The sequence below is a fragment of the Pipistrellus kuhlii genome, unplaced genomic scaffold, assembly GCF_014108245.1.
Source record: "Pipistrellus kuhlii isolate mPipKuh1 unplaced genomic scaffold, mPipKuh1.p scaffold_m20_p_4, whole genome shotgun sequence".
In the NCBI taxonomy this organism is placed as follows: domain Eukaryota; kingdom Metazoa; phylum Chordata; class Mammalia; order Chiroptera; family Vespertilionidae; genus Pipistrellus; species Pipistrellus kuhlii.
Genome location: NW_023425540.1, coordinates 63,263,836 through 63,276,227, shown reverse-complemented (window position 1 = coordinate 63,276,227; position 12,392 = coordinate 63,263,836). Strand labels below are relative to the sequence as shown.

General features: G+C 37.8%; 1 protein-coding gene and 1 non-coding gene across 2 annotated transcripts in view; both read right to left on the bottom strand.

Annotated features, from left to right (window-relative positions):
• HSD17B4 (hydroxysteroid 17-beta dehydrogenase 4) overlaps window positions 1–12,392 on the bottom strand; it is a 62,899-nt gene that overhangs the window by 44,290 nt on the left and 6,217 nt on the right. The window contains exons 4-8 of the mRNA XM_036409753.2: window positions 11,015–11,074; window positions 9,504–9,525; window positions 9,345–9,391; window positions 7,542–7,626; window positions 4,959–5,146 (exon numbers count right to left, since the gene is read on the bottom strand). Coding sequence (XP_036265646.1) covers window positions 4,959–5,146; window positions 7,542–7,626; window positions 9,345–9,391; window positions 9,504–9,525; window positions 11,015–11,074 — 402 coding nt within the window. The remainder of the gene's footprint in view (window positions 1–4,958; window positions 5,147–7,541; window positions 7,627–9,344; window positions 9,392–9,503; window positions 9,526–11,014; window positions 11,075–12,392) is intronic.
• On the bottom strand, window positions 7,820–7,978 carry LOC118704043. The gene has a single exon (XR_004983272.1). It is a non-coding gene; the product is annotated as a U1 spliceosomal RNA (small nuclear RNA).

Sequence of the window (12,392 nt, the reverse complement as noted above, 5' to 3'; positions counted from 1 at the left end):
CACATTTAAGCAATCATTTTACTTTCTGAAAATTTATTTTTAATAGGCAACTCAGAGACATTTCAAATAACAAGAACAAACTTAGATGTACATAATTAGACTAACACTCGCGGCTTTTCAAAGAACTTTTTCCATCCCAATAGAGATATTCTTAAAGTTCTCTCAAGCTTTGAATATTAAATACATCAGACATACCTTTTCCAAGATAACACACTATTCAGAAGTCAGTTAGAGCTGCCTAGGCAAACACTGGTGAGGAGAGCTATGTGTGACATAAGGAACTTTGCTACCGTTTGTTCCCAAAACTATTGTATTTTGCTCTCTTAGCCATTTAAACAGAAGCTAGAAAACTAAAAAAAACTAAAAAAAACCACAGCTTGCCTTGACAATTGTAATGTCAGTGAGATAATGATATAAGATGAACCTTGCAACCGTGTAAGATAATGATGTGAAATGAACCTTGCAACTGCATAAGATGATGATGTGAAATGAACCTTGCAACCATTACTGATGAGTAACAAAGTGTAAGAAATATTTTCCCATTGCATCCTTTCTGTGAGCAATGTAACCAAGCAGAAAGATACCATACAAGGAGTACGAAGACCTGGATTTTACTGCTAGCCCTGCAAAGCAGGCAATTTAAGACTGTGAACACATCACTCAACTTCCCTGGACATGTCTTCTCAATAAGACGATAAGTAAAATACTTTCCCTGCCTGTTTCATCAAGTTGTTCCAAGGCTCAAATGAGATACAACTTGTTAACATCCTTTATAGTCTTTAAGGAATAAGGAACACAAACTGATGAACAAAAACAGATCCAGAGATAGAGAAACATCGATCAGACCATCAAACCTCAGAGGGAAGGTAGGGGAGGGTGGGGGAAAAGGGGGTGATAAACCAAAGAACTTGTATGCATGCATATAGGCCTAAGCAATGGACACAGACAATGGGGGAGGAGGGGAGTGAGAGCATGAGTAGGAAAGATGGGAGGAGCTAATGGGGGAATGAGGACACATATGTAATAACTTAATAAATAAAAAACTTTTGCTAAAGTAACAAAGATGGCATATACAGTGCCTACAAATTAAAGAGCAGCTCCAAAAACTTTTCATTTCATAGCCTCTAAAAGTTCTCAAGTATTCAAAAAATCCATTGGTACACTGTTCTCCACTCTCTGTTATAAGCATGAGGAGAAAACCAAAGGGAGAATCCAACTATCTTAAATAACATGACAAAACAAATTCTTAACCTATTCAGATGTTTGAGTTGACTAACTTTGTAGTACTAAATGCAACAATTAATACATCAATGAAATCCAACTCACCAACTATTATCTTAGGTGATAAAAAAGGAGAAAAGAACATGTCACATAAGAAGAATATTTCGACTTGCATTTTATTTCACATATTGTCACGAATAATGTAAGTAAATATCCTTGCTTTCCAGTACTCAATATACATTCCAAACTCCAAGATTAGCTAGCATCTTAAGCACAATTTTTATTTTTATTTTATTTTTTATATATTTTTTAATATAATTTATTGATTTTTTACAGAGAGGAAGGGAGAGAAATAGGGACAGAGAGCCAGAAACATCAATGAGAGAGAAACATCAACCAGCTGCCTCCTGCACACCCCCAAAGGGGATGTGCCCGTAACCAATGTACATGCCCCTGACCGGAATCGAATCTGGGACCCTCCAGTCCACAGACTGACGCTCTATCCACTGAGCCAAATCGGTTTTGGCTTAAGCCCAATTTAATGAACAAAAAACAGGATGAAGGAGTTAAGTGAAATTCCTGAGAATATCACAGTGAGATACAATTTTATACTCACTAGATTGACACATACAAACAATGCCAGGTCTGGGGAAGGACCAGGCATAGAAAAGGGTTAACTCAGCAGGCCAGGGTTGCTTAAACTTTGCACAATCCTATGAAAGATCTGTTTTCAAGACTGGATCTTGGCCAGCTCCTGAGGGGTGAGCTCTGAGCCTTTGGAATATGCAGCCTAGCAGGAGTGTTTCTGAGGGCCTGAGTCCCTGGGCCATCCTGAACCAGTTTGGTCAGATTGTTTATGCTAAGGATGTGACTTAAGGAGTAATCTTTTTGCTCTGAGGGGATGGAGTCTGAGTGGCTGAGGTAAATCACACAGGAGCTGCTTGCTTACATGACTGACTTCCAATAAAAAACCTAGACACCAAGGCTCAGGAGGTCTTCCCTGGCTGGCAACATTTACAGTATCTATCCTGGTTTCTCATGAATTTCACCCTGTATGCCTTTCCCCCTAGTCGATCTTAACTTGTATATTTCACTATAAAAAATCGCAACCATAAGCATAACAGCTCTGCTGAGTTCAGTGAATTCTTCTAGAGAATTATGGAGCCTGGAGTGATACTGGAAAATCCCAACCCAACCATAGGTCAATGAGAATTCTGTAACCACTGATGATTATTACATTGGCTTAACCATTTGAAAATTACTTAGCATTATGTAAAGTTTAGCATTAGTATATTCCATAACTCAGCCATTTTACTTCTAAGTACATAACCTAGAAATATTTTATGTTTCAATTAAAATGTTTTTATTAAAAAAGTAATAAAAACAAAAATAGGGTTGCAAGATAATGACACAGAAAGATCCCAAATCACTTCCTCCCATTAGCACACCTAATATAGCCTGCATACAGAGAAATCTCTCCTGAAGAGAAACTTGGGGCTGACTGAGCAGCTTCTGCACAACAAATGACATAGGGACCAGAGAAGGGCGGGCGATATGGAGATATGGTAATGAGGGGACCCATCCCCAACACAGTGGCCTGCATTAGAAATTTCACTGAGGGGCCCTGCATGCAGACCACCCTGGGGCACAGTGAGAAAACAGCAGTTTAAAGGGCAGCTAGCCCTATATGTGAGGAAATCCATTTACAAACCTTAGAGTGCCTGCCACATGGGTGGAGAACTGCTGGAACTCTCTCAGGATCAGAGGTAGCAAAGAGCATCATTTTTATGTTACTCCCTCCACCTTAATAGCAAATGTTGGAGCACAGTGCAGGCACTCTAGCTGGCCTGCCACGGCCATTCCATTTCCCTGAGTCCCTGGCTCATACCAGCACCAACCATCCCCCAAAGGTGGTTCCAGTGAAGAGTGTCCTAGGACCCCCCCACCCCCTAATCTGCATGCAATCCAATTGCCCTGCCAGGGTAGAATTGGTGAGTCATACCCTATATCACCCCCATCCCATGCCTCCTCCATATCTAGCTGTCCCACCAGACAGCACCAGAAGTACACACGCCAGCTCCAGCCATTCGGCCAAGACATCCAAAACACAGTGCTCCCCAGGACCTCCATGCCCATATCAGCTATAGTTCCAGCCATCCCACCAAGGCAGCCCCAGCATGGCAGTGACCTAGAAAACCCCAACCCACACCTGCTCCAGCTCCAGACATTCCACCAAAATGGCATTGACAGAGCGCATCCTAGGACTCCCCAGTACTATGCCTATTTCAGTTCTAGCCAGCCAGCCAAAACCACCTGGCACACACAATCAATGCACTCCTATGTAAGACTGCTCCTTCAAGACTGGAAGAAATAGCTGTGTTGTCTAATTCATAGAAATAAATACAGAAAGTCAAACAAAATTGGGAAATATAGAAATACACTCTTAAAAAAAGAACAAAATAAAACTGAAACACTAATTAAACAAACATAAGTAATTTACCTGATAAAAAGTTCAAAGTAATAGTCATAAAGATACTCACTGTACTCAGGAGAAAAATGAAAGAACACAGGGAGAATTTCAACAAAGGGGGGTGGGGGGGAACACATAAGAAAAAAGCCATCAGAGATGAAGAAAGTAAGTGAAATAAAGAAATAAACTAGAGGGAATTAACAGCAGATTGGTTGATATGAAGAACAGATCAGCAATCTGAAAGACATAACAGTGGAAATCATTCCATCAGAGCAGCAAAAAGAAGAAGAAAAATTAATAAAGATAGTTTAAGGGACCTCTAGAACAACATCAAGCATACTAGCACTCACACTATAGGGATCCCAGAAGTGGGCAAGAGAAAGCAAAAAGTAGAAAACTCATTTGAAGAAAGAGTCCTTGAAAACTTCCCTACTCTGGAGAAGAGAGACATTCAAGTTCAGGTTCAGGAAGCGCACAGAGTCCTAAACAACATGAACCTAAAGAAATCTATTCCAAGACAGTTATAATAAAGATGGTAAAAGTTAAAAGAGAGAGAGAGATTGAGAATTTTAGAGGTAGCAAGAAAAAACTGACTTGTCACATTCAAGGGAAACCCGGTAAGATTATCAGATGACTTTTCAGTAGAAACTCTGCAGGCCAGAAGGGATATATTTAAAATGATGACAAGGAAAAACTTCCATGCCAGAATGTGCTATGGGGCAAGGTTACCAATCAGAATTGGAGGAGAGTTTCCCAGAGAAGCTAAAACTACAGAAGTTCATCACCACTAAACAAAAAAGGAAGCACTGTCCTTAAACGTCATATCAGATGCCCTTAATAGATATTGCAGAACCTTTTATCCAAATACTGCAGAATATAGTCTTTTCAAATGCAAATGGAACATTCTCCAGGATACATCACATTTGGCCACAAAACAAGTTTTAATAAATTAGTTTATTGTTTTTAAAAATTATTATTATGAAACAGTAAGAATGTTATTACTGCATTCTGTAAAAAATATATCTATGTATATGTGCCTATGCAGAGAAAAAGAATGAAGGTGTATTTCAGCGTGGTAGAATTATGGCTCATTTTTTAATCTTTCCCTTGTGCTTTTCTAAAATTTTTATAATGAACACACATCATACATAATGCTATTTTAGACTGTAGGAAAATAATTTTTTAACTACTCAGAAAATTAAATACTTTTGCAAAGCTCACTTCACACATTTGTGGGTAACAGTACTGAAAAATCAAAGCTACTTACCTTCAGGCAAGATAGTCTTGGTCAGCCGTGATCCAGCAACAGGGGCAATGGTATTACAATGAATGTTGTTTTTCTGGCCTTCAATTGCAAGAGTATTTGCAAGGCCCAGAAGACCCAGCTTTGCAGCACTATAATTTGCCTGGCCAAAGTTGCCGTATATTCCTGAAGCCGATGCAGTCATAATTATCCTAAAAGAAAAATCAGTCCCCCAATATCTGATTTGATATTTGCTCTGATTTGATAATGTTACAACTGTACATCTTTTGTTCTTTTCAGTACTATTACACCTGTCAAAAACAACTCTTATATTGTCATTATATTCTTACAGTCATGATTCACATATCTAAAATAATATTAATAATAAAATTAATCTCAGCCCTGAACAAGTAGCTCAGTTGGTTAGAGCACCATACTAATATGCTAAGGTTGTCCCAGTCAGGGCACATATAAGAAACAACCAATGAATGCATAAATAAGTCAATAGCAAAACAATGTTTCTCTCTCTCTCTCCTCTCTCTCTCTCTCTCCCTTCCTTCGCTCTCATTCTCTAAAATCAATAAATAAAAATTAAAAATAATAAATGAGTAATCTCTCAAACTTCAACTAGAAGATTTAACTGTTTTAAAAAGGATTCCTGTTTAGAACCAAATAAATTCAAGTATAAGAATGTTCATTCATTATCTATTGAAAACAACAATAAGTATTTATAAACTAGAGGCCTGGTGCACAAAATTTGTGCATGGAAGGAGGATGTTCCTCAGCCCAGCCTGTACCCTCTCCAATTTGGGACCCCTCAAGGGATGTTCGACTGCCCGTTTAGGCCCGATTCTGGTGGGATCGAGTCTAAACGGGCAGTCGGACATCCCTCTCACAATCCAGGACTGCTGACTCCCAATTGCTCACCAGCCTTTGCCTGATTGCCCCTAACTATCTCTGCCTGCCAGCCTGATAACCTCCTAACCACATCCCTGCCAGCCTGATTGATGCCTAACTGCTCCCCTGCCAACCTATTTGCCCCTAACTGCCCTCCCTTTCAGGCATGGTCACCCCTAACTGCCCTCCCTGCAGGCCTGGTCACCCTTAACTGCCCTCTCCTGCAGACCTGATTGCCCCCAACTGCCCTCCCTTGCAGGCCTGGTACCTCTCAACTACCCTCCCCATGGAGGCACATGGGGGCAGCTATCTTGTGTGTTGGAGTGATGGTCAATCTGGATATTAGAATAGAGACCTAGTGCATGGGTGGGGACCGGTTGGTTTGCCCTGAAGGGTGTCCTGGATCAGGGTGAGGGTTCCCTTGGGGTGTGGAGCCTATAGTGATTTGCAGGCTGGCCATGCCCCCTAGAAACCCAAGCAGAGACCCTGGTATCTGGGATTTATGTATCTTCTATAATTGAAGTTTTCTAGCCCGGAGCAGAGCCAAGTCTCCTGCTTGCTCCGTGGCTGCAGCCATTTCTGTTTGGATTTGTTTACCTTCTATAATTGAAACTTTGTAGCCTTGAGTAGAGGCTTAGGCTGGCAAGGGCAGGCAGAAAGCTTGGCTTCCTCTGTTGCCGGGAAAACCTAAGCCTCCCTCCTGCTCTCTGTGGCTGTAGCCATCTTGGTTGAGTTTATTTGCATACTCACTCTGATTGGCTGTTGGGTGTGGCTTGTGAGTATAGAGGTGACGTGGCCAATTTGCATATTACTTTTTTATTAGGATATAAAATAAACTGACAATACATATGTAAAATTTTAGTAAGAAATATTAGATAGCCGAAACCGGTTTGGCTCAGTAGGTAGAGTGTCGGCCTGCGGACTGAAAGTTCCCAGGTTCAATTCCAGTCAAAGGCATATGCGTTGGTTCTGGGCACATCCCCAGTAGGAGGTGTGCAAGAGGCAGATGATTGATGATTCTCTCTCATCAATGTTTCTAATCTCTATCCCACTCTCTTCCTCTCTGTAAAAAATCAATAAAGTATATGTAAAAAAAAAAAAAAAAAAAAAAAGAAAGAAAGAAATATTAGATAAAGCAGTTCTAATTCTTCAGTCCTCACCACTTTGACCTTCTCCCTTTCTGGATAACATTAAATACCTCATATTAAAACAATGCCATCGTATCATCTCAACCAATCTTACACATTTACTAGCTCTCCCACATTCTGAGTACTCACAAAGATGCAACTATGTGAGTTCTATACATTTCCTAAATAGTTTACAAAGACTATATAATTTCTCACAAATACCAACTAATAGGAAACAGCCACTCAGCTCTCCTGAATTAGTCACTGGATACACAAAATGACATTTTGGCTACAGAATAAAGTACAGTTAAGTTCTCCATGTTAACACGGCTAAAATATCAGCACAGGAAAAAAATCATTAATAATGAAAAGTAGGAGGTGAAAAAAAATACATAAGGCTGTCCAGCTCAGCTAATCTATAACTAAATGACCAATTTAATGAGAGGATATGTGCCAAAACTATACCTAAAAAGCCTACACATATATGATAATGTTTTCCTCAATATCAAAACAATTATCATTCCCTCTACACAAGAACTCACACATATTTCTAATCCCCCTGGAAAGTCATATGCAACTCTACCTTCCAAATTTCTGCTTCTTCATGTGATCCCATGCTGCCCGGGTCACTTGGAATGAGCCGCGCAAATGAACTTTATGAATTATATCTAAAACAAGAAATTATTTTTATTATATATTTTGTCAAAAATTCCAATACACATGTCTCAGAATCAACATAAGCAATGCTTTACTTATAAACAGATGTTAATTATAAACCTAGCATTCAAAATCAACTGAGTAAATAAGTTTGCCTTTGTTCCAATTAGGAAAAACCAATCATACCTGTTTCCACCCCTCCCCCAGCGGTAAGTGAGAACACAGTCCTCCGCTACCACAAACTGTCGAATTTCCCACATTTGGGGAAACTGCAGGGGTCAGCATATCCAGAGTGCAATGGATAAGCCTCCCCCTGGGAAAAACACCTTTGTGATCATGGTATTTCCCGTGACAGGTAAGTATGGTACAATGCCATCTTTAATTTATGCCGACTTTATATTTTTAAAAAATCACTAATTTTACATATATAGTTGGGACTTGACACAAACATTAGTTAAAGCATAATAACAAACCACACAGTTCATCATCAAGAAATGTTTACAAAATGCTCAATATATCCCTATTTTTCCCAGGATTTATAAATGCATTAGAGAGACTTGGGAGTTTAGGGGTGAGAAAATGAGAGAAGGAGGGAAGGTGGAAGAAGTGAGAAAGAATGCTAATCTAATGAATAGACAACCTGGAGAATGATTCAGATAAACAAAAACCTGTAGATTTAATTTTTTAACTCAATTTATTTAGATTTAATTTGATATCTTAATTATTAATTTTTTAACCATTCTTATTTATTTTTGTTTCAATCTGGGGTCTCATCAAATGTTTTCATGTATATGTTAGAAGAATAATGTAAGAGTAAAAGAAGAAACTTAAAGGGTAGGGAGGTACTAAGTTAGGGGTGGTGAGCTGAGGATGAAACCAGAGGAGGAAACATCCCAGTCCAACTAGAGCTGAAAAGGAAGTGCCAACATAAACCCCCTTTGCCAACAGATCTTATCTTAGCTTCCTTTTTACTCCAATTCCTACAAGGGAAGAGGAAACCAAAAGACCTGCTTAAGTCTAGTAAGTCACAAAGACATTTTGCTTCTTCCAACAGAACTTGTGGCCATATTCCTCAGGCGCACACTACAAACGATGAGAGAATTCACTTCTGTTATCATGCCTGCCACTGTCTCAGCCACCATTGCTTGTTTTAGTTCTGATAGCCAATGAAAGTAAGGGCAAAGAAGAGCGAACAGAAAAAACATTTTTCATAACTGTGATCAGTTTATTATCTAAACTCAATCTTTCCAATGTAGCATTCCTAATGGAAAATTTTCTTACTTATTAGAAGCTTCAAAATTACATCTAGGTTTTCCCACCCATTCCTAAGATTTCCATCATTTTTAGTGCCCCAGGCTCTCTTCCATATTCTGCTCTTGCTCTTGAAATACGAATCACACAGCCAGAGAAGCATGCTGCAGACTGTTAGAAAGAGTTAATACTGCTAGGAAATGCTGACAACCTCCCAAGGGAAAAACAAATCGAAAGGCACAAAATCCTTTTTAATAACTTGACAACTGATTTAAATTTCTTTAAGTTTCTCAAATGTTTAAAAAAAATCAGTTATTTCCAAGTGTTCATCATTTTCAGTTAAAAAGCTTATGCATTACTTACATTAGCAGAAGTAGATAAAAAAAAGCAAGTCTTTTCTTAAATATAGAAATTTACCAAATATTAAAAGACAAAATAGACAGGTATATATCAGAGACATATATTAAAAACAACTTACCCCAGTCTTCATCACTTATTCTACTAAAGGAACGATCCCTCAGAATTCTAAAAAATTTATATTATATTGGTTAGAGGGGGGGGAGGGAATATATAGTAAAAAAAAAAAAAAAAACTTTGTACAGTACTTTACTAAAAAATGAAAAAAGGAAACACTCACCCAGCATTGTTAACCACAATATCTGCAATATAAAAAGATACAGGTCACAACTATATAAGCAAGCATATTAACTGGTAAAGAGTGCATTATACCAGTTCTTTGCTCTCAAACTTACACATCTAAATTTTTCCACCTCTACATTTTGCTAAAATTCTATCATCTTATATAATTAGCTACTGCACAACTCTTAGGTTCTTAGGATTCAGGGGTGACCACACACCATTCCTCATTTAACCTCAAAATTCACTTATAATAGTTAAAAGCTTGAAAGATTTTTCCTTGCCACTCAAAAACCAAAAGCCCAGAAAGAAAACCAATACTTTAAACAATAAAGAATTTTTTTAAAAAAAGAAGCTGATGTCTTAACACATAATTGTATTCCTCTTATGAAAATAAATTACATATTTTAAGGTGAACCACCGTCATGTAACTATTTTCACTTATGACTTCCCACCTTTGTGGTCTGGATCCCTTTGTCACTATATAAGCTCAACCAAATGTGACTAGAAAAACAAATATGCTTGACAGTAAAAATGAAGGAATACATTCAAATTACAACATATAAATATATATATATTTTTTTCCAGACTTTAAACATATTGGGCTAGCTTGCAATAATGTTTCATTCTAGAATTTTAAACTTTGAAAAGGTATGGTCTGTTCCGTTGTTGGATGTAGCGGTGCATACTCTCACATACAATAACTGGCCTAGGCTTTCGAACACAAAGCTTTGTTGCAGTCCCAACCTGTCCATTTCTCTGATGGGTTTGAAAAAACTATTCCTTGTCTTAAATTAAAAAAAAATTAAAAAGTCGAATTACTTAACATGTATCATAGATTGAGAGTTCTAACTGTGGTTGCCTGCATTTCTAGATAAATGAATCCAGCATAAAGACCATTGTAAACAAAACAAAAATATTCATGAAGCCATCACTGTAGCTACATCGGCAGTCATGAAAACTTTGTGCTTTTTTGTGAAATATCTTCTTATCTAGTATTGAAATGCAGCTTTTATGGGGTGCAGGATTGCTGTGAGAAAGGCATGGCTACACACACTAATGGGACCTGAGAAAAAGCAAACTCATTATATGACAACTTAAAGCAAAAGGATGATGGAGGACCCAAATAAAGGTCAAGAATTTAAAGGCAAAGGGTGGTCTGAAAATTTTAGAAAGAGGTTTGGCTTAAAAATGTCAGATAATATGGGAAGCAGCTTCTGCTGGTCAACAGGCAGCAGACAAATTTCCAGACACAAGTTAAGAAAATTGCTGAAAAGAAAGGATATCTGCCTGAACGGGTTTTTAATACAAATAAAAGTGCTCTTTTCTGAAAAAAGTAAATGCCACAAACTACATTTATTAGTAAGAAAAAGAGCACCATGATTTGAGGCAGGAAGGGATAGCTAACTCTACTATTTTGTTTAAATGCAGTCAGGCATCAGGACTGCCTTTAACCTATAAAACTGCTAAAACCTATGGATTGTTAGTACCATGAAAGCAAAGAAACATCACCTATCCTTCCAAAAGTATCCAACGCTGTCTTCACAATCTTCTCTCCTGCTTCCACTGAATCTGAGGAAAGGGAAATTAGTACAAAACTTTAGTATCTCTCAAAATGATTTCTAAATTCTTTTTTTTTTTTTTTTTTAGAGAGAGAGAAAGAAAAGGGGGAGAGGGAGGAGGAAAAAGGAAGGGAGAAAAGAAGGTGCATATTTAAATTGAAAAAGAATGTTCAACACTATATAACTACATATGGAAAAGAAACCTGTTTTTGTAATACCAAACACAAGAAATGAAGCTTGGCAAAAATAGTAGTTTCATTGTTTTCTGCTAATCAGCTGAGGGGAAGGGCTCATATCCCCAAATTGTGTGTCAAATGGTCAGCTGTCTACTCAGTGTCACCACTGCCTCTTTCTATATCCTCTGCAATTACAGGGGAGGACCCAGGAAATAGAGTCCCTTCCCTAGGTCACGTATAGTCCTGAGTTAGATACAAGTCAAAAAGAGATAATCACCTAAAGCATCGAAAAGTAGAAGCCTGCATATGCAGGCAATCACATGAGGAGATGTAAAACCGACAGCACATCTACCACTTGCTGCAGGCTGAGATGGCCATGGACAGTTTCCCTGACATGCACTTCCTCAACCCTTCCAATGGCTCTGTGAGCCTCTATTTCTCTGTACTGAAACCCTCACACCTGGAAAGCCTAGAGGGACTTCTGTGTTTCTGACTGAAGCCTGACTGACACAGGTTGCATATCAAAACTAGGGCAGGAGTAAGGGAAGGTCTGGAATTTTTATCTTTATAAAAAAAATAGGTTTTTAAAACACCAAAATTAAAAAAAAGAAAAAGAAAAAAAAAAAAGGTGAAGACAGTTTTCTAGGTCCTTAATCTGGAAAGAAGATACTGACATGTCTGTTCCATTATTTCTTTAAACATTCAAAATAAATCATATCCCATTTCCTTTCCTCTAAAATTTCCAAATGAAGTTACTGGTAATTGAATTTAATCCCTGGTTCATAAAAGCAGTTAAATTTGTAGAGAAATTAGTAAGTGCTAGCTAAATCTATATTCAAGAAGGTTCCTTACAAATACTATTAGACTCAATACATCAAAAGTGAAGGTTGTATTTGCTGTTTTTCTTGTGGCTTCATTTTAATGCCTAACTTTGACACAAGTATTTATAAAGATAAGAAATTATATATAGCAAGATTACTTGTGAATAATGGAATATAGAGGTTGAGTACAGAAAGGGGGCATTTCACTCTGTACATGATATTACTGTTTTTACAATAAATTTTTAAACAATTTCAAAAGAAAAATTTAATGGTATCTATAGAAATACATGAGACCTTTTAGCTACACAGGTCTTTTAAGAATAAGAACATA